The 22,572-nt window shown below is 39.6% G+C and overlaps 1 protein-coding gene across 2 annotated transcripts in view; it reads right to left on the bottom strand.

The window, feature by feature from the left end:
- The window catches only part of MLIP (muscular LMNA interacting protein), a 290,707-nt gene that overhangs the window by 137,201 nt on the left and 130,934 nt on the right, over positions 1-22,572 (bottom strand). Inside the window, exons 2-4 of one of the 2 annotated variants that reach the window (XM_029242992.1) lie at positions 19,208-19,363; positions 17,167-17,559; positions 1,704-3,263 (exon numbers count right to left, since the gene is read on the bottom strand). In XM_029242992.1, coding sequence (XP_029098825.1) covers positions 1,704-3,263; positions 17,167-17,559; positions 19,208-19,363 — 2,109 coding nt within the window. The remainder of the gene's footprint in view (positions 1-1,703; positions 3,264-17,166; positions 17,560-19,207; positions 19,364-22,572) is intronic. The other variant, XM_029242994.1, reaches the window with a different exon arrangement.

Here is a 22,572-nt window from a genome sequence, read left to right as displayed (position 1 = left end):
TTTGCTTAACTACTAGGATAGTCCTTGACTCACAGAAAGTATTTGATATCTGTTACTGTAATTATCATTACTATCATCCCTATTCGATGATAAGGCCAATCTTCTTACATGTCCACATATACTCCTCTGGGATCATCTTCTGTATATTTGGTGGAGTTGTTTACCATTTCTGAAATGCCACCTGCTTTCCTCTTCATTAAGCTAAACCCTAAACATTTCCGACAGGCCTGACATTTATGATAACTTCCCTTACTAAACATATCCCATAATAATATTTCTCTTATACTGAATTCAGTGAACTCATACATAATCTGTATTACGTTATATTAATATTGCCTTATCCTTGTTTTCTAGCTTTACTGTAGATTTAATAACTCTCTATAGCGTCTCCACATTATATATATGTATATGTTGTTTTGCTGAATAAAATATATTTTTAAGATAAAGGATTATTTTCCTTAAAAATAAAACACATCCACAAAAAAGCTAGTATGGTGGTGGGCATACAGTAGATGTCTAATGCATGCTTTTTAAGTTGAATTGTACTGTAACATATTAACAGCATCATGTGGGCTGTTTCATCTTTTCCATGGTAAGTTCATCATCCCAACAGTGACAGAGTTGAATACAATCTCCATGGAACCAACTTGGACACTCTAAAATGGTGTTAATTCAATGCACTGAACTGAAAATCCAAACCCCCTCCTAATACAGACACTTTCATAATTTTATTTCATTTATAGAATACTGATTGAATCCTAAGTGTCTAAACTCCATATCTTAAATTACATGAGAACAGTTGGGAAGCTGCTACACTCTAGGGCAGAGTTGCCTTCCTCCAGGAAAAAGGAACAATGAATGCTATGGGTAACTCCTTCAAATGTTTCCCTTCTCATATTAAAGTAAATGCTGATTTCACATCCTTCCTCAATGGGTCGCTTCAGAGCATTTAAAAGTCAATACTTCTCCTCTCTTAACTTTACTTCCCTCTACCCAGCCTGTCCATCCTTTCTGTATGTTATAATCATTAAGTATTCAGTGTTCATAATAAATCAAATAATTTTCACATACAAAGGAAATTTCTATTCTCTTTGCCCAACATATATATAGTTAAATCCATATTGATTTAGCTTGAGGTGTATGGAGAGCAATAAAGCAATCATCATGGTGGAAGGGGAAGAAAATTACTACTAATAAATAAATGCCAGCAGAGGAAATAGAAAGTTGTCAGATTGTCTGGGCAGTTATATGGGGCTTTATATATGATAATAGTCCATTTTACAGTAATCCTGTCTACTATTTTATCAGTACAGGGTATTCTGATGGACAATAGGGTCCATGTTATTAAAGAATCAGAAATGTATCATATTCCCAAATTCCATCTAACTGCTCTAAATTCCATCTTCAGGATCAATAATATAACTCATATTATGCCTGGAAAAAAATGCCCTTGGAGCCACAGATATAAAAGGTTACCATAAGAGGATTTGCAACATCAAAGAGGCTTTGAGAAACATACACAATTTTAGACCGTTTATAATTCATCTACACATTCAAATATACCAAATCTTAGATCCCCTTGCACTATCTCCTTGTAGGAACAGAAAGAATATCATAATTGATGATTTTTCCCCTGAAAAAAATGATTCCGTATTTCAAAAGAAACATGCACCATGCAACGTGCAAAAACAAAAAAAAAATACCTTGTGTTTCTTATTTTCAGGGCCTGTTGACATGGACAATGCACAAGGTGAAATCAGCTCGTTGGTTCTTGTTAGAGAGATGGGAGGTGATGGGGATGAAACAGACGACCTGTGGTCAGATATGGAGCTTTCGGATTTCCCAAGTCTTGAAGGCAGGGTAAGATTTGGGTGCAGCGCTGAGGGACTGAGGTGGCGCACCTCGGTGGGCGGATTAGCACGAGGTAGAGCGGAGCACCCCAGTTGGGGAAGAGAGGCAGAGCCAGCGCTGGAGACAGGGTGTGGGGGAGGAGCTAAAGGTGTCGGCCCCGGGCCAGAGAGAGGTGCTGATGCTCTCTTGGATCTGTTTATCAGGTTTGAAAGAGCTGGGGAAGGATGGTAGCATTTCTCTGGAGAGGGGAGCCTGGCTCTTGGGTTAGTGGGAGGAGACACCGAAGACGATGCCGACGAGGCTAACGTAGAAGGATGTGGGGAAATATCCCTGGGCTTTCCTGGGCCCCTGAGATCAGCATCCTGTCTGCCCTTGGAAAACAAAGGAGAAAAGCTTGGAGAGACAGGAGGCAGACCTGTAGAACTGGAGGTACTGGTTTGCAGCTGGGAAATCACTGGGCTGCTCTTTAAAGAAGTGGGGGATGGCGTTTTCTCTACATTCAAAGAAGCAAGGCTGCTACTGCCCTGTTTCGGGGGAGAGAGGGAGGACGCCAGAGGAAGGGGAGCAGCTTTAGTGGAAAAAGGGAAGGGAAAGGATTGCTGGCTGAGATCAGAAACCTGGTTTTCCCTTTGCTCTGGAGACGCCGCTCGCAGGGAGCAACTTGAGAGGGATTTTTTAGGCGTAGGAGAGGTTTGTTTAATTTTTTGATCGAGTGTGAGGCTGGAAGAAGCCAGGGAGTTGAGAGAGAAGGTGGGACAGGATGCCGGGGAAAGGGGTCTTTGGTGAGAAGGGTTGGACTTGAGGATGGCAGTGAGGAGGGAAAGCCGGGAAGGCACTAGGGATTTCACCCCTGACGTTGAGAAGTTCCCGCTGGATGACACTTGGCTACAGACAGTGGAAGAAGAGCCGTGCAAAGGGGAGGGGAAGGGTTTGGGACTCGGAGAGAGTGAGTGCGTGACGATGCGGACCGGGATGTAGGAGGCTGAATTCGACTTCAGAGAAGCACCGGAGGGCAGCGAAGGAGAAGAGGTTCTCGGACTTTCTCTGGGACTAAGGACATGCGAGGTGACAGTCTTCTTGAGGACTTCAGACGTCAGGCCAGGTTTTTGCTGGACTGCACTTGGACTGGATGAGTGAGAACCTGATAATTGAGTGGGATGGGGGAGCTGTGACGTCGAGGACGTGCCCTTCGGTGCAAAAAAGGGTGCAGAGTGAGCGGAAGTTTGAAAGTACATGGCTGTTTCTTCCACCAGGGCCCCACTGACATCCAGCCTCCTCGGGTGGAACTCCTCCAGGACAGAGGCTCCGGCTAGGTCGACTGGGACAGGTGGTGTTTTCTGATTAGTTGGAGAAACAAAGGAGAAAGCAGGTGGTTTATAGGCAAGCTGCTCAGAGGCAGTGGGAGAAGTTAACTAGAGGAAAGAGAAATAGACAGGGTCATAGGACATCATTTGTGAAACTGTCAAAACATTCTTGTCACTTGTACATTTATGCAAACAGTCTTATTAGTTTACACAAAAAGAGGCCCTTAAACCTCTGAGAAAATGGCAGAAATTCTGTTTTGCTAATGAGGCATTGCTTTGAATTTGAAATAAAATATAAATAAACGGTGAACTCTTAAGATACTATATCTCATTTATTCTCCAGAATGAACATCAATATAAAATTGTATTTGCATGTCTCCCTTTGGAAGATAATTCACTGACAAAAATCTAAAAGAGTTATCTTCTTTTGGAATTGTGTGATTTGAAAAGATTTAAATCACCGTCAATATAAATTTCAAAATGCACTTTGGAAAAGGAAATAGGTCTTCTTCCATTGCAAGAATATAAACCATAATATAATAATAATGAATACAATCCTTAAAAACTTTACCACACTTTGAATGTTAAAAATTCTAAAAACTTGGACTACTCCTACGTATTGTAAACCTGAAAATAATGCCCAGAATTCAAAAGATGCAGTGCTTAACATCAACATAACTGTAACGAACTGAGAGACTGAAAGCCAAGGCCGAAACAGAGAGGGAGTTTTAGCTTATGAAAAATATTTTCCCTAATTACTTGCCAAAATGAACAGTTAATAAATGATGTGAGTTATGTTGGAAGGAATGAATAGATACTCTTTCATATGGAAAGAAGCCAGAGTACATTATCTTTTTTTTTTTTTAATTGGAGTATAATTGCTTTACAATGTTGTGTTAGTTTCTGCTGTAAAATGAAGTGAATCGGCTATATGCATACCTATATCCCCTCCTTCTTGGAGCTCCTTCCCACCCCTGCCTCCATCCCACCCATCTAGGTCGTCACAGAGCACCGAGCTGAGCTCCCTGTGCTATAGAGCAGTTTCCCACTAGCTATCTATTTTACACATGGCAGTGCATTTATGTCAAACCTAATCTCACAATTCATCCCACCCTCCCCTTCCCCCACTGTGTCCACATGTCTGTTCTCTACGTCTATGTCTCTATAGGTGCCCTGCAAATAGGTTCATCTAATCTGCCTGAAACAATGCAAGCCACCAATCCCACATCAAATAAAAAGAAAATAAAGAAATATTGTATCACTTTCAAGAGAAGCTAGGGAGAGCCTGTAAAATAACTGAGTAGCTCTATTCTTGCGCAATTTTTAAAATTATCCAGTACTTTAAGACAAATACTGAAATTATAAATGATTCTAAAGCCAAATCTTTTAAACAGAGGTTTCCCTTTAAAATTATTGATTTGAGTCTACTGATCCATAAGAGAAAAGAAAATATTTGTACCTAATACAGAATTTAGGGAATATCTGTTATTCAAAATATTAATTTGTATTTATTAAGTTATATACTTAATTTATTAAGTTATATATTAAGTTGTATAATATTATATACATTGCATTACATAGCAGAAAAGTGTACGACCATAATAATTAAACTTAGCAAGAGCTTCATTTATAAACTCAGTAAAAGATATTTCTTGATTTTGCTCTATAACATGTTAAGAAGGTGTCCATCAGACCTAATGCAAAGATTTTCATATCATAGAGTTTTGAGTTCTAAAAATATTTAAAACTGATAAATTCAAACAACTCACCCCAAACTTCTAAGTTTCTGAGCAACTGTACCCAAAATATTCTTCTCTTTTTATATGTAAATTCATTTGTGTATTTGCAACACAGAATTCTTGCCACATAAATTATTTTTGAATAATTTTGGCATGTAACCCAGAATATCTGAAAATCATCAATAATTGAAAATCAAACAGAATTCAATCAAATTGAAAAAGAAAGCTTAACAATTCCCTCACATAAATTTTGCTTAAAAACAATTCGCTTATCCAGTATTTGTAAAACCAACTCATGTGTTTAGCCATAAGTGAAAGCTCTTCTCTAATTGTTTCCTATGACTGGTCTGTCCTCATGGAAGGAATGAAGAAATTTCGAGGTTACGTACAGTCTCTTTGCATGCTATGCCATAGCTTTTGTTATAAAAAAATTGTAAATTAATAACAGCCACAAAAATTCCATTACCTTTTCGGTCATGTTTCCAAATAACTTCAGTTTATATAACAAACTCATTAATTCATCCTGATTATCTACCAAATTATCATGTTAAAATCTCAGGACTGTGATTTTGAGGGTCTCATCAGAGGAAAAGACTGTTCCCTCCAATTTCCCCAAGACTATGGCTTCTAATTACCAAACATTCTATTACACGAAGTCATATCTTACCTAATATAAGTAACTCTTAATTTTACTGTACTTTCTAATAGCTTATCATTGAAGAACTTCTAAGAAAAGTTCAAAGGGAAAGATTCTGAAAAGTCTAAGAATGTTTTTTATTATATTTTCCTATTTGATGTATTAATAAGCATTTGCAATATGTTTTTTTCTAATTTGATGTTATCCTAATTTATACTAATATAAAAATGTGGCACCATATTTCTATAAAATTTCCAGGAGAGGGGAATGCATTTTTTAATGAAAACGATTCATTTTCCTGAGTTCCTCTTATTAATAACTTTAAAAAAAGAGCGAGTAAAGACATGAATAATTTTATGCAGGAAGAAAGGATGGATACCTGTCAAATGTTCAGTCAAGTAGCTCGAAATAGGCCCTTTATTTTAGCTCTTTCCTGTAAATCCCTTACTGATGATAATAAACTTCTCTGATGATGCCTACAAATTATATCAATCTTTTCATCCTCTCCCATTAATAACCCCAGTTCTGTTCTCTAGGTTCTCTAATTCCTTCTCTCTCAAACCTGTTCTCTGTCTTCTCCACCATTTATTTCTAACCTGATATTTGTTGATGTCTTTGCTTCAGACACCTCTCTAAAATCACCGCTGACTATGTTCTCCAATCCCCAGCCCTCTTCTGATTCCTTGAGCCCCCTTACCACATACCTCCTCCAAAATCATTTTCAAAACTCTCTTCTCCTAGAAAAACTATCCTGAGCTCTGAATACATTCACAGTAATCTCTGTAACAGAGGATGCTTACAATATTCTGCTCTCATCAAGTGGATGGTCTTAATCCTAAATCCATATTGGATCCTGCATAATAGAGGCTATCAGTTATTTTAACAACCAGTCTCTGTAGTACAGCTGCCTTGTCACTTTAGTCAATCTCAAATTAACTGCTTCTCAGCACTATTCACAGTAGCCAACACATGGAAGCAACCTAAATGTCCATAGACAGAGGAATGGATAAAGAAGATGTGGTATTATATACAAAGGAATACCACTCAGCCATAAAAAAGAATGAAATAATGGCATTTGCAGCAACATGGATATAACTAGAGATTATCATACTCAGTGAAGTAAGTCAGAAAGAGAAAGACAAATACCATATGATTTCACTTATATGTGGAATCTAAAATACGACACAAATGAACTTATCTATGAAACAGAAACAGACTCACAGAGATACAGAACAGACTTGCAGTTGCTAAGGGAGGGTGTTGGGGGAGGGATGGACTGGGAGGTTGGGATTAGCAGATGCAAACTATTATATATAGAGAGAATGGATAAACAATAAGGTCCCACTGTATAGCACAGGGAAATATATTCAGTACCCTATGGTAAACCATATGGAAAAGAATATAAAAAAAAGAATGTATATATATGTGTAACAATCACTTTGCTGAACAGTAGAAATTAACACAACATTGTAAATAAATTATAGTTTAATAATAAATAAATAAAATTAACTGCTTCTGTGTATATTCAGTTTTTCCTAATGTGTCCATGAGATTCCAAAACATCTGAATAAAAACCAAAATGTCTGATCTGCTGCCTCATGGTCTGAATAGTTCCCAAGATTTGAACCATGTTGGTCCATATAGTTGTGATCTTTCTCCTGAATCTGTACAGTTTCTGCAAGGCAGAAACTCCTGATTCTCCTTTGTCCTTGCATGCAATCATTACATTATAGCACCTTGGCCTCCTAAACAAACCTGCTGATCTGTCCTCTTCTCACTGATGGACACTTGCAATGTGACTGAGCAGATTCTCAGCCTTTCTTACCTGAACAATTTAAGTCATCTTTTTGGTATTCCTATTTCTAGTTGCACCCAATTGCACCTATCTTCAGACTGACCTGTTAAAAATCTAATCAAAACACACCGATGCTCAAGATGTCACCAATACTTTCCCACATCTACCAAGCACTCAAGATTGTTCCTTCACAACAGAGCCCCTCTCCTCCTAGCCAGTCTCATCTCCCTCATCCCCTGCTATTTTGCATTTTAGGTTTTAGAAATATTTAATCTCAACCTTCTTGCCAATATTGTCAACACTCTAGCCATCTTGTTCTTTTGCTAATCCACTTGGCAAATCATTATTCTTAAATCAATTATGCTCCTAGACCTAGTCTACTTAAAGCTGTTATTTTAAAAATATAACAGAACCCAGGGCCACTGCACTCGATTTAAGAGCTTGTCCTGTACAAGGGCACCAGCTGAGAGTGGGGCTGAACTTTCCTACACTAAGCAGAGGGGGCACCTTTTTCTAATTCACACATGGGCTGGGTAAGGCACTGTAAATTGGTATCATCATAAATTTAAGGTTTATAGTCTCAGCTGGGCTGTGTACCACTCAGCTTTTTTGTGGGTCGTTTGGGATTATTTTTTTCTTTTCTTATATTTTGACCTCAGCTTCCTCTCCTGTTCTAAACAACAGCCTTCCACAAAGTTAGCACTCACTAACTCTTTTCCCAGGACCTCCCTCACTGTGTGCGACAGATAACTGAGATTCCTTTTCTCCAAGGAAAATTATGATTACTGGGAAAATTAAATTTTTTCTAGACCTATTCTTATCCCCTTTCCTTCATTCTAAAGAAAAATAGTGTCTTTTCCCTTTTTAAGAGTAAATTTCCCTCTGTACTCGGAATCCCAGCAGCTCTTGCCTTCTCAGGGATCCCATTTCATTAACTATCCCCTGTATGCTATGTATTCATCCTTTTTCTTTTTTACTGGTTCTCTCATCCTAACATAAAGCAGAATACTTCCCATCATTAAAAAGATAATAATAACTATCATGTAGTAGACTGTAAAAATGTCCACATTTTTCTACTCTTTTCATAAGAAAGGCAAAGTCCTTTTCCTCATTCACCCTTTAACCTCACCTAGCCATATGACTTGTTTTGACCAGTAGGATGTTAGCAAATGTGATACAAGACACAGTGGCTTGAAAAGCACTTGTGCATTGGGGCTTACTTGCTTGCTGAGTGCAGAGCATCACCACAATGTAAATGAGCCCAGGCTAGTCCACTAGAAGATGCCAGACCACATCTCAGCTAACCAACCACCAGACAGCTAACCAGCCAGCAGCTGACCCAGCAGCCAATTGCAGACCCGTAAGTGAACCACAGCAAAGATCAGCCAAGCCTGACCCAGAGCCGCAGAACCACACAGCTGAACACAGCCAAATTGTTGACCTGCAGATTTTTGAGCTAAATAGATGGTTGCTGTTTGAAAACACAATTTTGGTACTGTTTGTTAAGCAACAAAATCTAACTGATAAAAACACATGCACACATATGCACCAAGATCTGTGGTGCCTGTAAATACCCTAGTTACAGGTCTATGTAGATTTCTTCTCAGTCACACCTTTCCCTACCATCACTGTGTTGATTTACTTACTTATTCTGGCCAACACACCCTAAAATGACTTCTCAAACGGCCGCCCCCACACAGACTGCCTTAATCCCCTCCTCTTAAATATAGATGGAGACTGTGACTTGATTCTAGCTAATAGAACCTGGCAAAGGTGAAGGGATTTTGCAAATGTATTTAAGGTTCCTAATCAGGTGACTTTAACTTAATCAAATAAGAGATGCTCCTGAGTAGGCATGCCCTAATGCAATAGGGAAGAACAAATCTGACTCCATATTGGATGTGTTTCTTTTACTTTAACCTGTGTATCTATTGCTTTAGCTACAAGTTAAGAATGTTGCCTATAGCCTGAAATATGCAGGATAGCGCATTCTCAAGGCTCTAACCTTTAAAGGTGTAACACTTTTCCATTCATATAGAGATAAAAAGTTGCAGAACAGAGTAACATCTGTCTTGAAGGTTTATAGGAACATTGTGACCAGACCTACAGACCTATGTGGACAGCTGCAAAAACAAAGGATTCCAACACCAAGAAGTTTGCAACAACTAACTAAACCACCTCCCCTTTTTAGATAAAAGAAGACTGAATTCCAACTCAGGGAAGCTGGTTCCTTGGGGCACTAGTCTGCCATCTTCTTGGTCTGCTAGCTTTCCAAATAAAGTCACTGTTCCTGGCCCCAACAACTCATCTCTCAATTTATTAGCCTGACATGCGGTGAACAGTACGAGCTCAGACTTGGCAACACTGATAAAATGAGCCCTTTAAAAGAGGGTCAGAAAGCTGGAGATCAAGGTAGCAGCTTTAAGAAGCAAGCTGCCATGAATTCTACAGCCTCGGGGAAATGAATTCTGCCAAAAACATGGGGGAACTTAGAGGCAGACCCTTCCCTTAGGAGAGTTTCCAGGTGAGATGAACTTGACATCTTGATTTCAAACTTGTGAGACCCAGCTCAGCTGTGCCCAGGCCTCTGATCTAAAAAACCCTGGAGAAAATAAATAGGTGTTTTTTTTAAGCCACTAAGTATATGGTAATCTGTTATGCAACAATAGAAAAGTAACATACTTCCCCTGACTTCTTAACAGATTTTACCCCCTGCTCTTCTGCAGAAACTCTTATCACCAATATCTACAATGGTTTATTTTTTCCTAAGCCCCTCAGGCACTTGAATCCCTTATCTCTTCTGATTTCTCTACAGAATCTGACTTGCAATCTCTTCCTCCTTTTCAAAACTGTTTTATCTGTGGCCTCTATATCATCTCTCTCTCCTAGTGTATTTCCTAGTATATTTGATGAGCCCTTATCATACTCCTTCTCTTTTCCACCCTCTTCTTTTGTGTCAGTACTTCCCTGGCTGTCCTCACTGTCTGGAATGCCTGGGCCCTGTTCGTCAGCCAAGAACACTTTTACTCATCTTTCACATTTCAGCTCAGACAATGTGAACCCTTCCTGGTGATCCAGGATGATCTAGGTGTCCTCCCTCTAGACGTCCCACTGTTCCTTGAACCTGTCACCTTTCATTGGCATCATTTTCAGGTGCAATTGTTTTCCAAGCTCCTTGAAGGCAGGTACTAAGTTCTTTTAAAGTTTACTCTCCTAGTGTCTAATGTCTGGCATGTTACCTTCATGCAGGAATGAGGAAATAAAGTGTCAAGTGGGTGTAGGAACAGAAAGCCAGAGAGGAGGGTGTGGTGTCACATCCTGACACCTCCCTCCACAGTGGCATCATCACCTCCCTCCACAGTTGGCCCCTCTTATTCTGCTCCAGACTCTGGGCGTGAGGGTGGAGAGACTGATGGCTCTTAGATCCACAGGTCTGTCTTTTCCTCACCAGCAAGACAAATATTTGAGTTCTGATACCAAAAGTCGGGAGTCCCTCCTTTTAAAAGTCTTCCTCACCCTTCTGCTGAAATTGTCAAAGCAACTTGATTTTCCATAAATGTACTTCCTCTGCCCCTCGGGCTATTGGTACAATTGATCTCAACCAGAAGAAGCAACCAACGACCAGCTAGGCATCACAGGGATTCTGCCAGCCTCAGAGCAGAGCCAGGGTCCCCCACTGAGTCAGAGGAACTCTCCTTGGTGTGTCCAGTGCCACTCACCATGGACAGTGACAACGTAGGCTAAGTGGGTGGAATAGGATGGAATCGTATACTCACCCTAAACAAGAAAGGAAATGGGGAGTTGGCAATGGGAAGAGCGCTAGAGAAAGGTTTTTAAAGCAATAAAATCAGTTGGTCAGGGGTATGTATATCAATTAAAAGCATGAGGGCCTCTACATTTTTAATCATCTCAACTGCCTCAAGGCAATTATACGATCAAGTGGGCCCAGCCAGAATCTGCGTTACTACTTGGATGACCGCCCACCTGCTATGCAAGGCAGACTACTGTTTTGTTTTCTTCGCTGCTGGGCCCCATGTAGCTCTGCTCTGCATACAGTTAGGAAGTCATCCTGCTGATGGGCATGTACAAATGACTTCCTTGCATTTTAATAGAAACATGCCATTTTTCAGGAACCTGTGGCTCCAAGCTAGTCTTGTCAGCAGAGCAGCAGAAGACTAGCAGTTAGCAGAACTACCATGGAAGTTTAACCTCCCAGCTTTTTTCAAAGTCTTAAACCTCTAAATCCCTAGGCCAAAAGCTATGGACAATGTGTTTTAACAGGCAAAATACAAAACAACAGCCAAGCTATGAGGCTGGAGTCCTAGGCTGTCTTCCCTCCTCTAATATAATTTTTCTCTGCTGTAAATTAAGAGAGTTATGTAATGATGTCTGTTCCCTATTTATATGGCAGTGTCATGGGAAAAGGAGGATCATTCATTCATTCATTCATCAGATACTTTCTTAGTACCTATAGTGTCTCAGGCATTGGAGTTAGGTGATGCAGACAGAAGGCGAGAAGATTTTTTGTCATCACAGGGCTCACAAATCTACTGGTGTAAGAGAGACATATAAAAGCTATTCTGATACAATGTGCTGGTATGAATAGGGTATTTCACTATAAAACAAAGGCCCACGACTATAAAAAAGGTTTCTATGTCTGATGCCCTGTCCAAATAATTTGTTGCAATCTCTTTTCCATGGATCCCTAGGTTCTTAATTAATATGTGTACCAATGTCCAAATTTCCCAGAATTTTTTGTAAGAGCCTCCTCTATTTGGCCACCACTAGTTCTACTGATCTTATTTTTTGTGTCCTTTCTTCCGTTCTGACATCCAAGCTATGTTTGAATGAATATATAAAATGTTTCCCTCCTCCCATGTTCCTTACCCTGTACCCCCAAACATGCTGCCATTTCCAACTTTTTAAATACAGTGAATCATTCCTGAGAACACTTGTGGGCCAGGAACTGTTCTAGGCCATATATTTAATCTCATTTAATCTTCCCAAGGAAGGTTGATAGCATCACCCCATTCTACAAATGAGGACACTAAAGTTTACGACCTCAAGTAACTGCCCAGAGGAGTGTGACCATAAGTTGCCAGTCTCATTTTTGCTTTTTCATACCATCTCTCTACTGTGTGATCTCCTTTTCACTAGTTATCCATTCCTCAACTTGATTTCTGCCCCATCACCCCACTCACATTGTTCCCATCAAGGTCACCAAATGACCTCCTAAGTCCTATATTTAATGGACTTTGAAGGCCCTACTTTATTTGGCTTTGTTTTGTATTTTATTTTGACTTGTATTAAATTTATAATATTTTCTATTGTGTTATATATTATATTATTTTCATAAATCATATTATAGAATAATATTTTAGTAGAAGGTGCCAGGCTGCTCTTCCAGAGCAGAGCTGGTCACATGCTGGACAACCTCATCCCCTCTCCCAGAGGAGGAGCCCAAAGGAGGTGTGTGTCCAAGCAGGTAATGGGACCAGACTCTGGGCTCTAACCTGGGAGAGCAGAAGGGCTCCCATATCCCAAATTGAGACAGCGGCCAGGTCAGACCCCGCATCCCTAGCCGCATCCCTACACATCTGGTTCTAATAATAATCATGCAGGAGAGGGTCCCCTCCCTTCCTTGCAGAGGACACACCTCCCTGCAGGGACCCCTAGTGCTTCACCTCCAACTCTATCAGCAAAAGGCCTTTTGATCCTTCCCTTCCCTTTGATCTTGGCCTCTTGATCTCCTAGCTTCTAATCTTCTCTAAATCAAGCAGCAGCATATATTAACCTGGCTGTCCCACTTGGCAGAACTACTTGCTGCAGGACAGTAAGAAAATCTGTCGTCAAGGCAGCTAGAAAATATGAAAGTACAATATTGGAGAGGAAAGCTGCATTCTCCAGGAGGTCTCCCGGCATAAAACGGGGAGAAGCATGTGATTCCTATGTGATAATTCCATGTTCATTCTCCAAACATGTCATGCCACCCAAATGTTCTTTCACGGATGGTATTTTGTATCCCAGAATGGATATGATTGATAACAGATTCATTTGAGTTTTAGAAAGAAAACATTACTGAGCTACGTTTAAATTATTGATTAATTAATTAATGTTTATATAGTTTATGTATTTGGCCTCATTTATAAACTACTTTTTAGTCGAAAGTCTCTTTAGCTTTCCCTGCATGAAACCCCTCTCTCCAACTTCTTTGTTCCCCTCTCAGCCTCCTTCTTTGGCTTCTCATCTTTCACTGGCCCTTTATACTTGACTGTGTCCTGAGTTGTATCTTGTGTCTTCCTGTTTTGCATTATTTCCATGAGTAAACTGCTCCATTCTCATAGCTTCAGCTCATATAGGAAATACTTCCAGTCTCCCATCTCCCTCTTATGTCCAGATTCATATTTCCAGCTTCTTTCTTGATAGCATTGCATTCTGCCACCAGGCATCTCAAACTCAACATTAGATATCTCATCTCTTCTTATCCCTTCCCAAGACCTGTTATTCTTTCCTCAGTTAATGCCAACATTCATTCAATTTCCTTGGTTATAAATTTCATTCATCACTGATTTTTTTTTCCGTATGTGGTCAATGAACAAATCCAGTTCATTCTACCCCCACAAAGTCCCTCTTTTTATTCCCACAGACACTGTCTTAGCTCCAGGCTTTATTGTAGGTCTTTCAGACAAATCATTCTGTTTTTATACGTGTATATTCACCTCTCTTTTAAGTCTAATACTATCCCTAGGAAAGTCAATTCTTAGCCATCTACACCAACATTCAAGATATTAACATTCAAAAACATTACTCTTTTCTTTCTGAATTTTATTTGAAAGGCTTTTGATTCAACTGCTTATATTATACAGTCTTTTTAATTTTGACTTACACTTTAAAATTTTAAATTCTTTAATGATTTTTAACATAATGTACTTTTGCTTAAACATGCCACCTCAGCAAAAGTATTTGGAACACAAAATACACTCAACCCAATATTTATACTGACTTTGTTCAAGATAATATAGTAACCACTATAGAGAAAAAAGTGTTTAATAAAAATGGGCTTAACGTGGACCTTACCTCTAAAAACTTTACAGTCTGTTAGGTGAGATAAGGCATGAACCTAAATAGTTATAATACATGCTGGAATAGGATAATTGTTATAGAAGATGTACAGAAAAAGCTACCAGAATTATATTGAGGGAGAGTTTGCTTTCACTGAAGGAACCAAAGCAGGCTTCATGAAGGGGTCAATATCTGAGCAAGGACTTCAAAGATGTGAACTTTTAAATATTTATGCTTTTCATACACCTTACTGAACCTCATGTATAGGCAAGACACTCTACTAAGTGCTAGAGGTACAGAAATGTACAAGGGACAGACCTTGACTTCAAATAGTTCTCAGTCTAGTGAGGAAGAAAGATAAAATCCATCATTATAATCAGGTGAAAAGGAGTTATATTGGAGATTTTCTAAAAAGACTACAAACTACAAGGAAAATGACAAAGATATAGGAGAGAAACTAACTAGCCTTCAAGGGGAATGTCTCTAGGAAAAGGTACTGCTTGGGCTGAGCTTAGAGCATCAAGTAGCTGTGGCCACATGTAGATGGGCTGAGAAGAGAGAAGAATCACACACAGAGGAAGCAAGGACCAAGGATGCAAAGGTATGACGTGTATACTTTGATGACAGTTCAGGAGAGCTGAAGAATAGAAGTACCAATGTGGATAGAAAACGACATCTAGGCTAGGTTATAGAAAGGTTAAAGGTCAGACTAGGAGCTAAGTAAATTTCTTTTAGGAATAGCTTCATAAATTATTCCTGACTAACTGATAGTGATAATATATAGACAATTCTGTACATGGATTCAATTTTACCAGGTGGACCAGAAATAACTTAATTAACTACATTTCTGATTGAAAAGCTGATGTTGTTGGCATCAGGTAATCCAGTTATGGGATAATCTTTGGGCTTTTTACACTAAGCTTCGACTACTGACTGTACTAACTTCTCAGGGTGACTCCTTTAATGCTCTGGCCATTTCTGTTTAGCTTACGTTTAACAGTCATCTCATTTTCACTTTTCTTTTTTTTATGTTTATTTCATGATGACCTACTATTCATCACTCAAATGGATTACTATAGGAAATGGAATCCGGAACAATGGTTATTCCCAAACATTTCAGGACCCAGTTTTCCTCCATCTGCAGTAATCAAATGCTCATCCACCACTAATGAATTAGGCTGAGCTTTGCCTTTTCATTTGGAGCTTTGATAACATGGATGAACTATAACCTACTTCTAACTAACTGATTTTGGCAAAAAGATCCCAAATGTGCGTTTTGTCTTTGGTTTTCCCTCTATATATTTGGTCACATGAAAACAAAATAAATGACCAACTCAGCAGAAGAAATCTATCAGTTGGAGAAAAGAGTAAATTGAAAATCCAAACATTGCTTCATTAAGAATACTTTTCTTTATTTATATTTGGTATCACCATGTCTTCAAAGGCCATGTTAAACTACACTCCACACACTATGGAAACTTCCACATTGCCAACTTGCTTATTTCATCATCTTTCCTAAGCCAAGAAAGAAATGTTTAAGCCTATCACCACTTACTGAGAATATGTTTAATTATATGATTAGAATATTCCCAATAACTAGATAAGAATAAATTTCAAGAAGAAATGAATGTTTTAGTCCAATAGACCTGGGTGGTGCTACCCCAGTGAGAGTCTTCTATCACCAAAAGACAGCATGAGGATACTGGATGCTTGAGGGTGACATAAATACATTATCAGGAAGTCCAGTGAAGGCTGCATAAATAAAGATAAGGTGGCACCAAAGATAAGATGCCTACGCTACAGTTTTGCATAGGTCCTAGTAGTACCAAAAGGCCAACTCAACAATAAAAATGTTCTCCCAACTACTTTGGTATGCTTGCAAGTGCCTGGCCTAGCAGATTCTAAATAGGACATCTTGGTACTGACTCATGCTCATTGTCACAGGGAGCTCTGCACCCATTATTTACTCCCAAAGCCAAGCCAGTCTCTGCATTCCTGACATTCTATGCCTTGTCAAAGTCATCTGATAACTTCATGACAACAAATAGCCAGTCATCCTAGTTTTTTCCCTTCAAAATCCCACCCTCTTCACCCCCTTTCTTTCCTGCCCTCTCAGCTATGAGTCTTCTCCTACTGTATCAAAGCCTTGACACCTTAAAGGGACCATTCAATCTTGCTGCTAAGCTTTGGGGTGGGATCTTCTCCCCAATTCTCTGAGGCCAGCCCTGCTTCTGGTGGTTTCCAGGAATACAGTCAATATTTCCCTGAAGTCACACAGGAGGAAATGATTTTCCTTACACACTCTTAATTCCTAGTGTATCCTTTTACTACTCTTTTACTAGTTTAAAAGTAAAGTGTCTGCATCCAGTTGATGTCTTTTTGCTGGATCTTTCTCATCTCTGAAATGTGCTTCTTCATGCACACAGCCCACCAAGAACTCTCTCCTAAGAAATTCCCTGTACTGACCTTCTCCAAAAATTTTCAGAAGGAAGGGTTAATATTCCCCCAAATCCACTCCAGCTAAGTGTTTTACATATTCTCTTCAGCCAGTTCACAGCATAATTGTATATAATCCTTTTCATCTTATGAAATTTATTTCTTTTGAATTTCTTATCTATATTTACACTGTGATGGTTTATGATCTTGGGATTTTAGTTTTTTAATATCTCTTTCCTTGAGAGTTTTGTACACCTTGATGCCTTGAATAAATAGAAATGTCTTTGCAGACAAAGGGTATGAAACATTTTTTTTTTTTTAATGACAAGGAGAAAAACCTACCGGCCCATGTTTTTGCTGAGGAACCATCCCATGAGGCATTTCAGGATGTGACGGAACCTGGAGGTCTGCCCCCCGAGTTTTGGGGCGTACCACATCAGAGACCAGACTGGAGGAGATTGCTAGAGACGTGGGCCGAGCAGCTGTGGTGCCCATCCCTCCTGGGGGGCCTTGTTCACCTTTTCTGCTTGGAGCTTCATCTTCCCCCTCAGAGTCCACAATAAAGACATATTCAGCTTTGAAGAGGTCACTTTGCTGCATTCCTTGAGGTTCGTTTGCTTTAAATCCCCTTCCTTGGGAAGCCTTGTCCTTGACCTCTAAAGGATAAGTCAATGTTCCTCGGTCTCTCTCCCGTTGGCTCCCAGCATTCAAGGTCGAATACTCATTGGAATCAGACTGCAATAAATGTAGAGACATAAAAGCGTTGATGTTGCTTTGGTAAATGCTTTTTTGCATGTACTCTTTCTTAAAACCTTAATCTGCTTATAACCTCCAAGGACAAAAGTTTTTACGAATATATCTAAAAATCAGGTTGGCATAGAAGAGATTTGGGTTGAAGCTAATGGTTTACTTTTACTAACCCACTTGTTTTTCCTGGTCCAAGCCCAAACAATTTAGGGCTCAGGATCAAAGTCAGCAAAACCTGCTTTCAAATAAATCCTGATATGGCTTTTTAAAAAGAGAGCAATGTTTTCCATAAAGACATTCACAAAACAAATGGGGATGTGTCATGGGTTTAGTTAATGGTAAAGCAAAACTTGTGGCTGTGTAGATACCATTGCCATCTGTAAATGAATATCCTTATCTTTGGAGGCTTCAGAGATCTGCAACCAAGATTGATTCATACATCTATAGTCCCACACTCATAGCACCTAATCACAAAGGATCCCGTGAATATATTATGTGTACTTGAGTACTGTTAGGGAGAAATTTCCCAGAAGTGCTTTATGTGGCATTCAGAATTTCTCTGAAATAATTTGGTCCCAACAGTCTTTGAAATAAGATGACATTGTAAGTCCCAGGTTATATATTACTTCTTGCTAGATAAGATGTTTTCATATAGACAACGAGAATCAGATAATTTTATCTCCTACAAGTTGGCTCAAAAATACCACAAAGTTCCCCCAGTCACATTTTATTTATAATAAGATAGTATTAAAATACATTTTAAAGAGAAAATTTTTTTTACCCAAAATGTCACTATTTAACACAAGTCATTTTTATGTTTTTTTTCTGTTTGTTTTAATTTCTTTTTCAGTCTTGGTCTCTCTTTAGATAGGTATAATCAGGGTATAAATACAACTTTATAATCTATTGTATCACTTAATATTGTAAGATTAACATGTTCCATGAAATTACATAACCATTATAATTATAACTTCGTCAAGGTGATGTATTATCTCATGCTTAGCTTTTCTCTAATTGTTAGATATTAGGCTCCTTTTACTTTTCTCTAATTATTTCCCTATATAACACTTTTTTTCCTCTGTACTATTTCCCTGGGATGTATTTCCAAGAGTTTAAACATTAAAGGGTTATAAACAGTTGTATGACTGTGGATAAGGGTTTTCCACCAAAATTGTACAAATTCACAAAACTAGCAGCAAAGTGTGAGCCTGCCAACATATCCACAATTGCCCCAAATTCAGATATTATAATTTTTTAATGTTGCTAATCTGTTACACGTAAAATAACACCTCGCTCTTTTATCTAGCATTCTTTAAAGATAAATTTAAACTTTGTAAAAATTTTGTTTTTATTATTTTAAGATACATTTGGGAGGGGAGGTGTCAGGAGGCCAAATATATCACGTGAACAGCAAACAAAAGGATATCACATCAAAAGGGTTGAGAATAATGTATTGGAGAGAACCTGAGACTTGATAACACTGAAGTTCCTATTACATATTTTTAGCCAATCTTAGATTTCCCAGTTATCTCACTTTAAGCAGAGAAAATAAACATCCATACAAATTTGCAAGTCATTATGATGGATAATTTAATGTTAATTGCTTGATATAAAAAATAGTAAAAAATAATCCTACCCTATTTACAGTTTCTGGAGTCTTATCACTTGGTTCCTCAGGAATTTTAACAATGAATTTAGAGGTGTCACCCAACTGGGAGTGGGTTGGTAGTCTTCTGACAGTGGGGACAAATGTGAAGATCAGAGGTTTGGCTTCAGAATCACCAGAAGAGACCTATGAGACACGTAATAAATTAGACTTTCAGTCTTATCAAAGGTTTATTTTGACTTTACTCTCTACATATTATATTTATCTCATTTATTTTGATAAATTGCCTATTGTCCTATGATCATGTGTATGGTTGGCAAAGAGAACATCTATTAAAATATTCATAGTTTATCCGACCCTTTTTTTGTGAAAATATTTATCGGAGAAAGAAATACAACCCAAGGAAGATCCTACTGTAGGACATGGCAACAGAAGAGCAGCTTGGCAAGTTGAGCTGCTGGAATGTTGCAAGTTAACATGGATAAAAGTTAATTTCAAAACAGACCAGATGCTGTGTTTGTGATGACCCCACAGAGGTCAAGGACTTTTATCCATTTAACTCTGGATTAGCAGGTTCAGTGTGACCCATAATCACCAAGCATGTGTGAAACTTCTGACATATATCATGAATGAGAATGCTAAAATGTGAATTGAAAATTTACTTTTCTTGCTGCCAGGATACCAATGCCTCTTCTCGAGGATATACCTTCTCTTTCATTCATTCTTTATTCATTCAAAAACCATTTTGTTAAGCATTTGCTGTGTGATGGGTACTCAGGAGCTAGAGATATAACAGCAAATAAGAAACAGCCAATAGACCAGTCACAAGTAGGAAAAGCATACGCACAGAATAGGAAGGGAAAAGCGATAAGTGATGCCCACCCAGCCTGGGACGCTCCATAAAACGCAGCACCTGGAATTTAAGTCCTAGTGAAGAGAAAGATAAGGGTCTTCCAGGCTGAGGAAACCAGCTGAGTGAAGGCATGGAAAGCAGCACTGGGTGAGAATCAAGCTTGAGTTCTGTCCTTTTGACACTGAGAACCAAGCACTGTAGATTGGGAATGAGATCGTCTCATTAGAATGTCAGATAGGTAATGCTGGTTTTATAAGACCCAAGGCTAGCGATCAGGACAGAAAGCCAAGAGTAATAGATGGAGGACTAAAAGGAAAGGCAGAAAGAGAAGATGGTGCTGGAGATTTCTCTTTTGAGACGTTTGGGTGAGAAGGAGGAAGAGAGATGGAGAGTAGTTAGAAAGGAAAGTCCAGTCAAAGAGGTGCCCTTGTTGGTCTGTAACAGGATAGACGTGAAGACGTCTGTAGACTCGGGGAAGGAACCAGTAGGAAGGAAAGTGGAGCAAAGTCCTGGAGGAAGCAGGCAGCAAAAGCTAAAGCAACAACAGAAAGAACATGGCCTCCTCTGAGAATGGAGAAAATTAACGGAGATACAGAAAAGCTCTGACTGTGAGGCAGTGAGAGAAGCTGGAAGGTGAGGGGACTCATTTGGTACGTAATCCATGTTCATGATGCGATCAGCCCCATCTAGTCAGAGGGAAACTGCCACGCTGCCACCTCCACGCCTCTGTCACAAGAAATGCAATAGCCCCGGCAGGAACTCCCAGGCTTCTCTCCCTTCAGGTCGTGCCACCCTTGTGTGTCGTATCTCAACATGCCCTTTAAACCCGATCACATCAGCTGCACGATAAACCCAGCCATCCCTGTGCCTCTGTGTGCAATGCACACCCCTAGTTTTGTTCCCTTCTTGTACCCGTAACCGAGAAGGACCCTATGAGGCCTTCCCAGAATAGATCCCCACCCATGTCCTTCACCTGCTTTTTGCCTGTAGAAAAACTTCAGTGAAAGAATAAATTTAATCAGGGAAGTGAGAAAAGGCAGAAAGAAAGGAAAACAGTCAAGCAAGACAAAATAATAATACTTTAGCCATTAAACAAAGTCAAGGGCATTTAGTTCTTCCTCAAGGACTATGGATAATATTCTGAGCCATGTCCTTTGAGCTGTTTTGCAGCTACTGAAACCCTCACCTGGTGGAGGAAGTTAGCTGTTTGCTGCCCATAAGCACGTAGACCCCAGACCGGTTGGAACCAGAAGGCTGATGATGCTGACTCCCAGTTACCTCACCACCAACCAATCAGAAGAATGTCCATGAGCTGACCACACCCTGTTCCTTGAACACTACCCCCTCCGGGGCGGGACACACAGTTTTGCAGGCATTAGCCAACTGTGGCCCCCTTTGCCTGGCAAAGCAATAAAAGCTAGTCTTTTCTACTTCACCCAAAACTCTGTCTCTGAGTTTCTATTCAGTACTGGTGAACAGAGACTGAGTTTCAGCAACATACCATGATCCAACTCTTGGAAGCTTTTCACCATACACTTTCTGGAATTCAGGCAGTTGTCACACATCCCTCCACATCCTTAACCTCTTCTCTACATGTTCTGCCTCTAACTAAACATGGTTCCTGCTGAAGGACTCTGCTTCCCAAGAAGCTCTCTGTTTCCTCTCACACTGGGTGACCCACCAGAAGTAGGCTAGGTATCCTCTGTGCACTCTTTTCTGCTTCCAGACCATTCTTCTTCCCTCTTACCTACAAACTTCCAGGTTTGAAGCTCCTGCCATCCACAAGTCTACACCATTCACTACCTCTTCTTGTTACAGCCATCTGCCCACCCCCAAGTCAAACCCTTCTTTCTTTGAAGATTTACTTCTGGGGTTAATTCCACTCCTTCTAACACCACACTTTTTATAATACCCAATATGCTATCCCATGGGTAATTTTTCTAATAGCGTATTTCACTACCTCTACTCTTCCTTGCCCTTCACATCCTTAGCAACAACCAGTAGCCACAACACCACCATAATTTCAGGGTTTTTTCCTTCTCTGATCAACACTTCTTTTCTTTCCACACCATCTCTTCAATTCTGGACTCCAACATTTCTGGGAAACCACCAAAATGAAAGTCTACTGATCCTTCCAACATTAAGTTTTCCCAGACTTCTTTTTTTTCGACCAGCCTTAATGACCGAGTTGTCCACAACTCCTCCTGTGCATGCCCTTCAAATACCTTACCTTCTCTCACATCACCATCCACTTCGGGTAAATCATAGTGGTCACTCAGTCTACCACCTACCTACTCTCCTCCTGCACCACAAGGGTAAATGTGGTCACAGAAAAAAATCACACGACCCCGCTTGCTGGTTTCACTTCAAATTTATGACCCTGAGCCTCAATCTGGCACTTTAATTCTTCTCTGTAATCATACTATACAGTTCCAGAGCCCATTTACTCTCCCACTCGCTAGAAAACTCACACCTTCTCCTCTTTCTTCAAACCCCTACATCTTCTTCCTCATTCTCACTCTGAGCTCACAACTTTGTTTCC

Source organism: Monodon monoceros, unplaced genomic scaffold, assembly GCF_005190385.1.
Source record: "Monodon monoceros isolate NGI ecotype Baffin Bay Population unplaced genomic scaffold, NGI_Narwhal_1 Super_Scaffold_3, whole genome shotgun sequence".
Lineage (NCBI taxonomy): Eukaryota > Metazoa > Chordata > Mammalia > Artiodactyla > Monodontidae > Monodon > Monodon monoceros.
The sequence above is the reverse complement of the archived record's forward strand: the minus strand, read 5'-3'. Positions and strand labels throughout refer to the sequence as shown.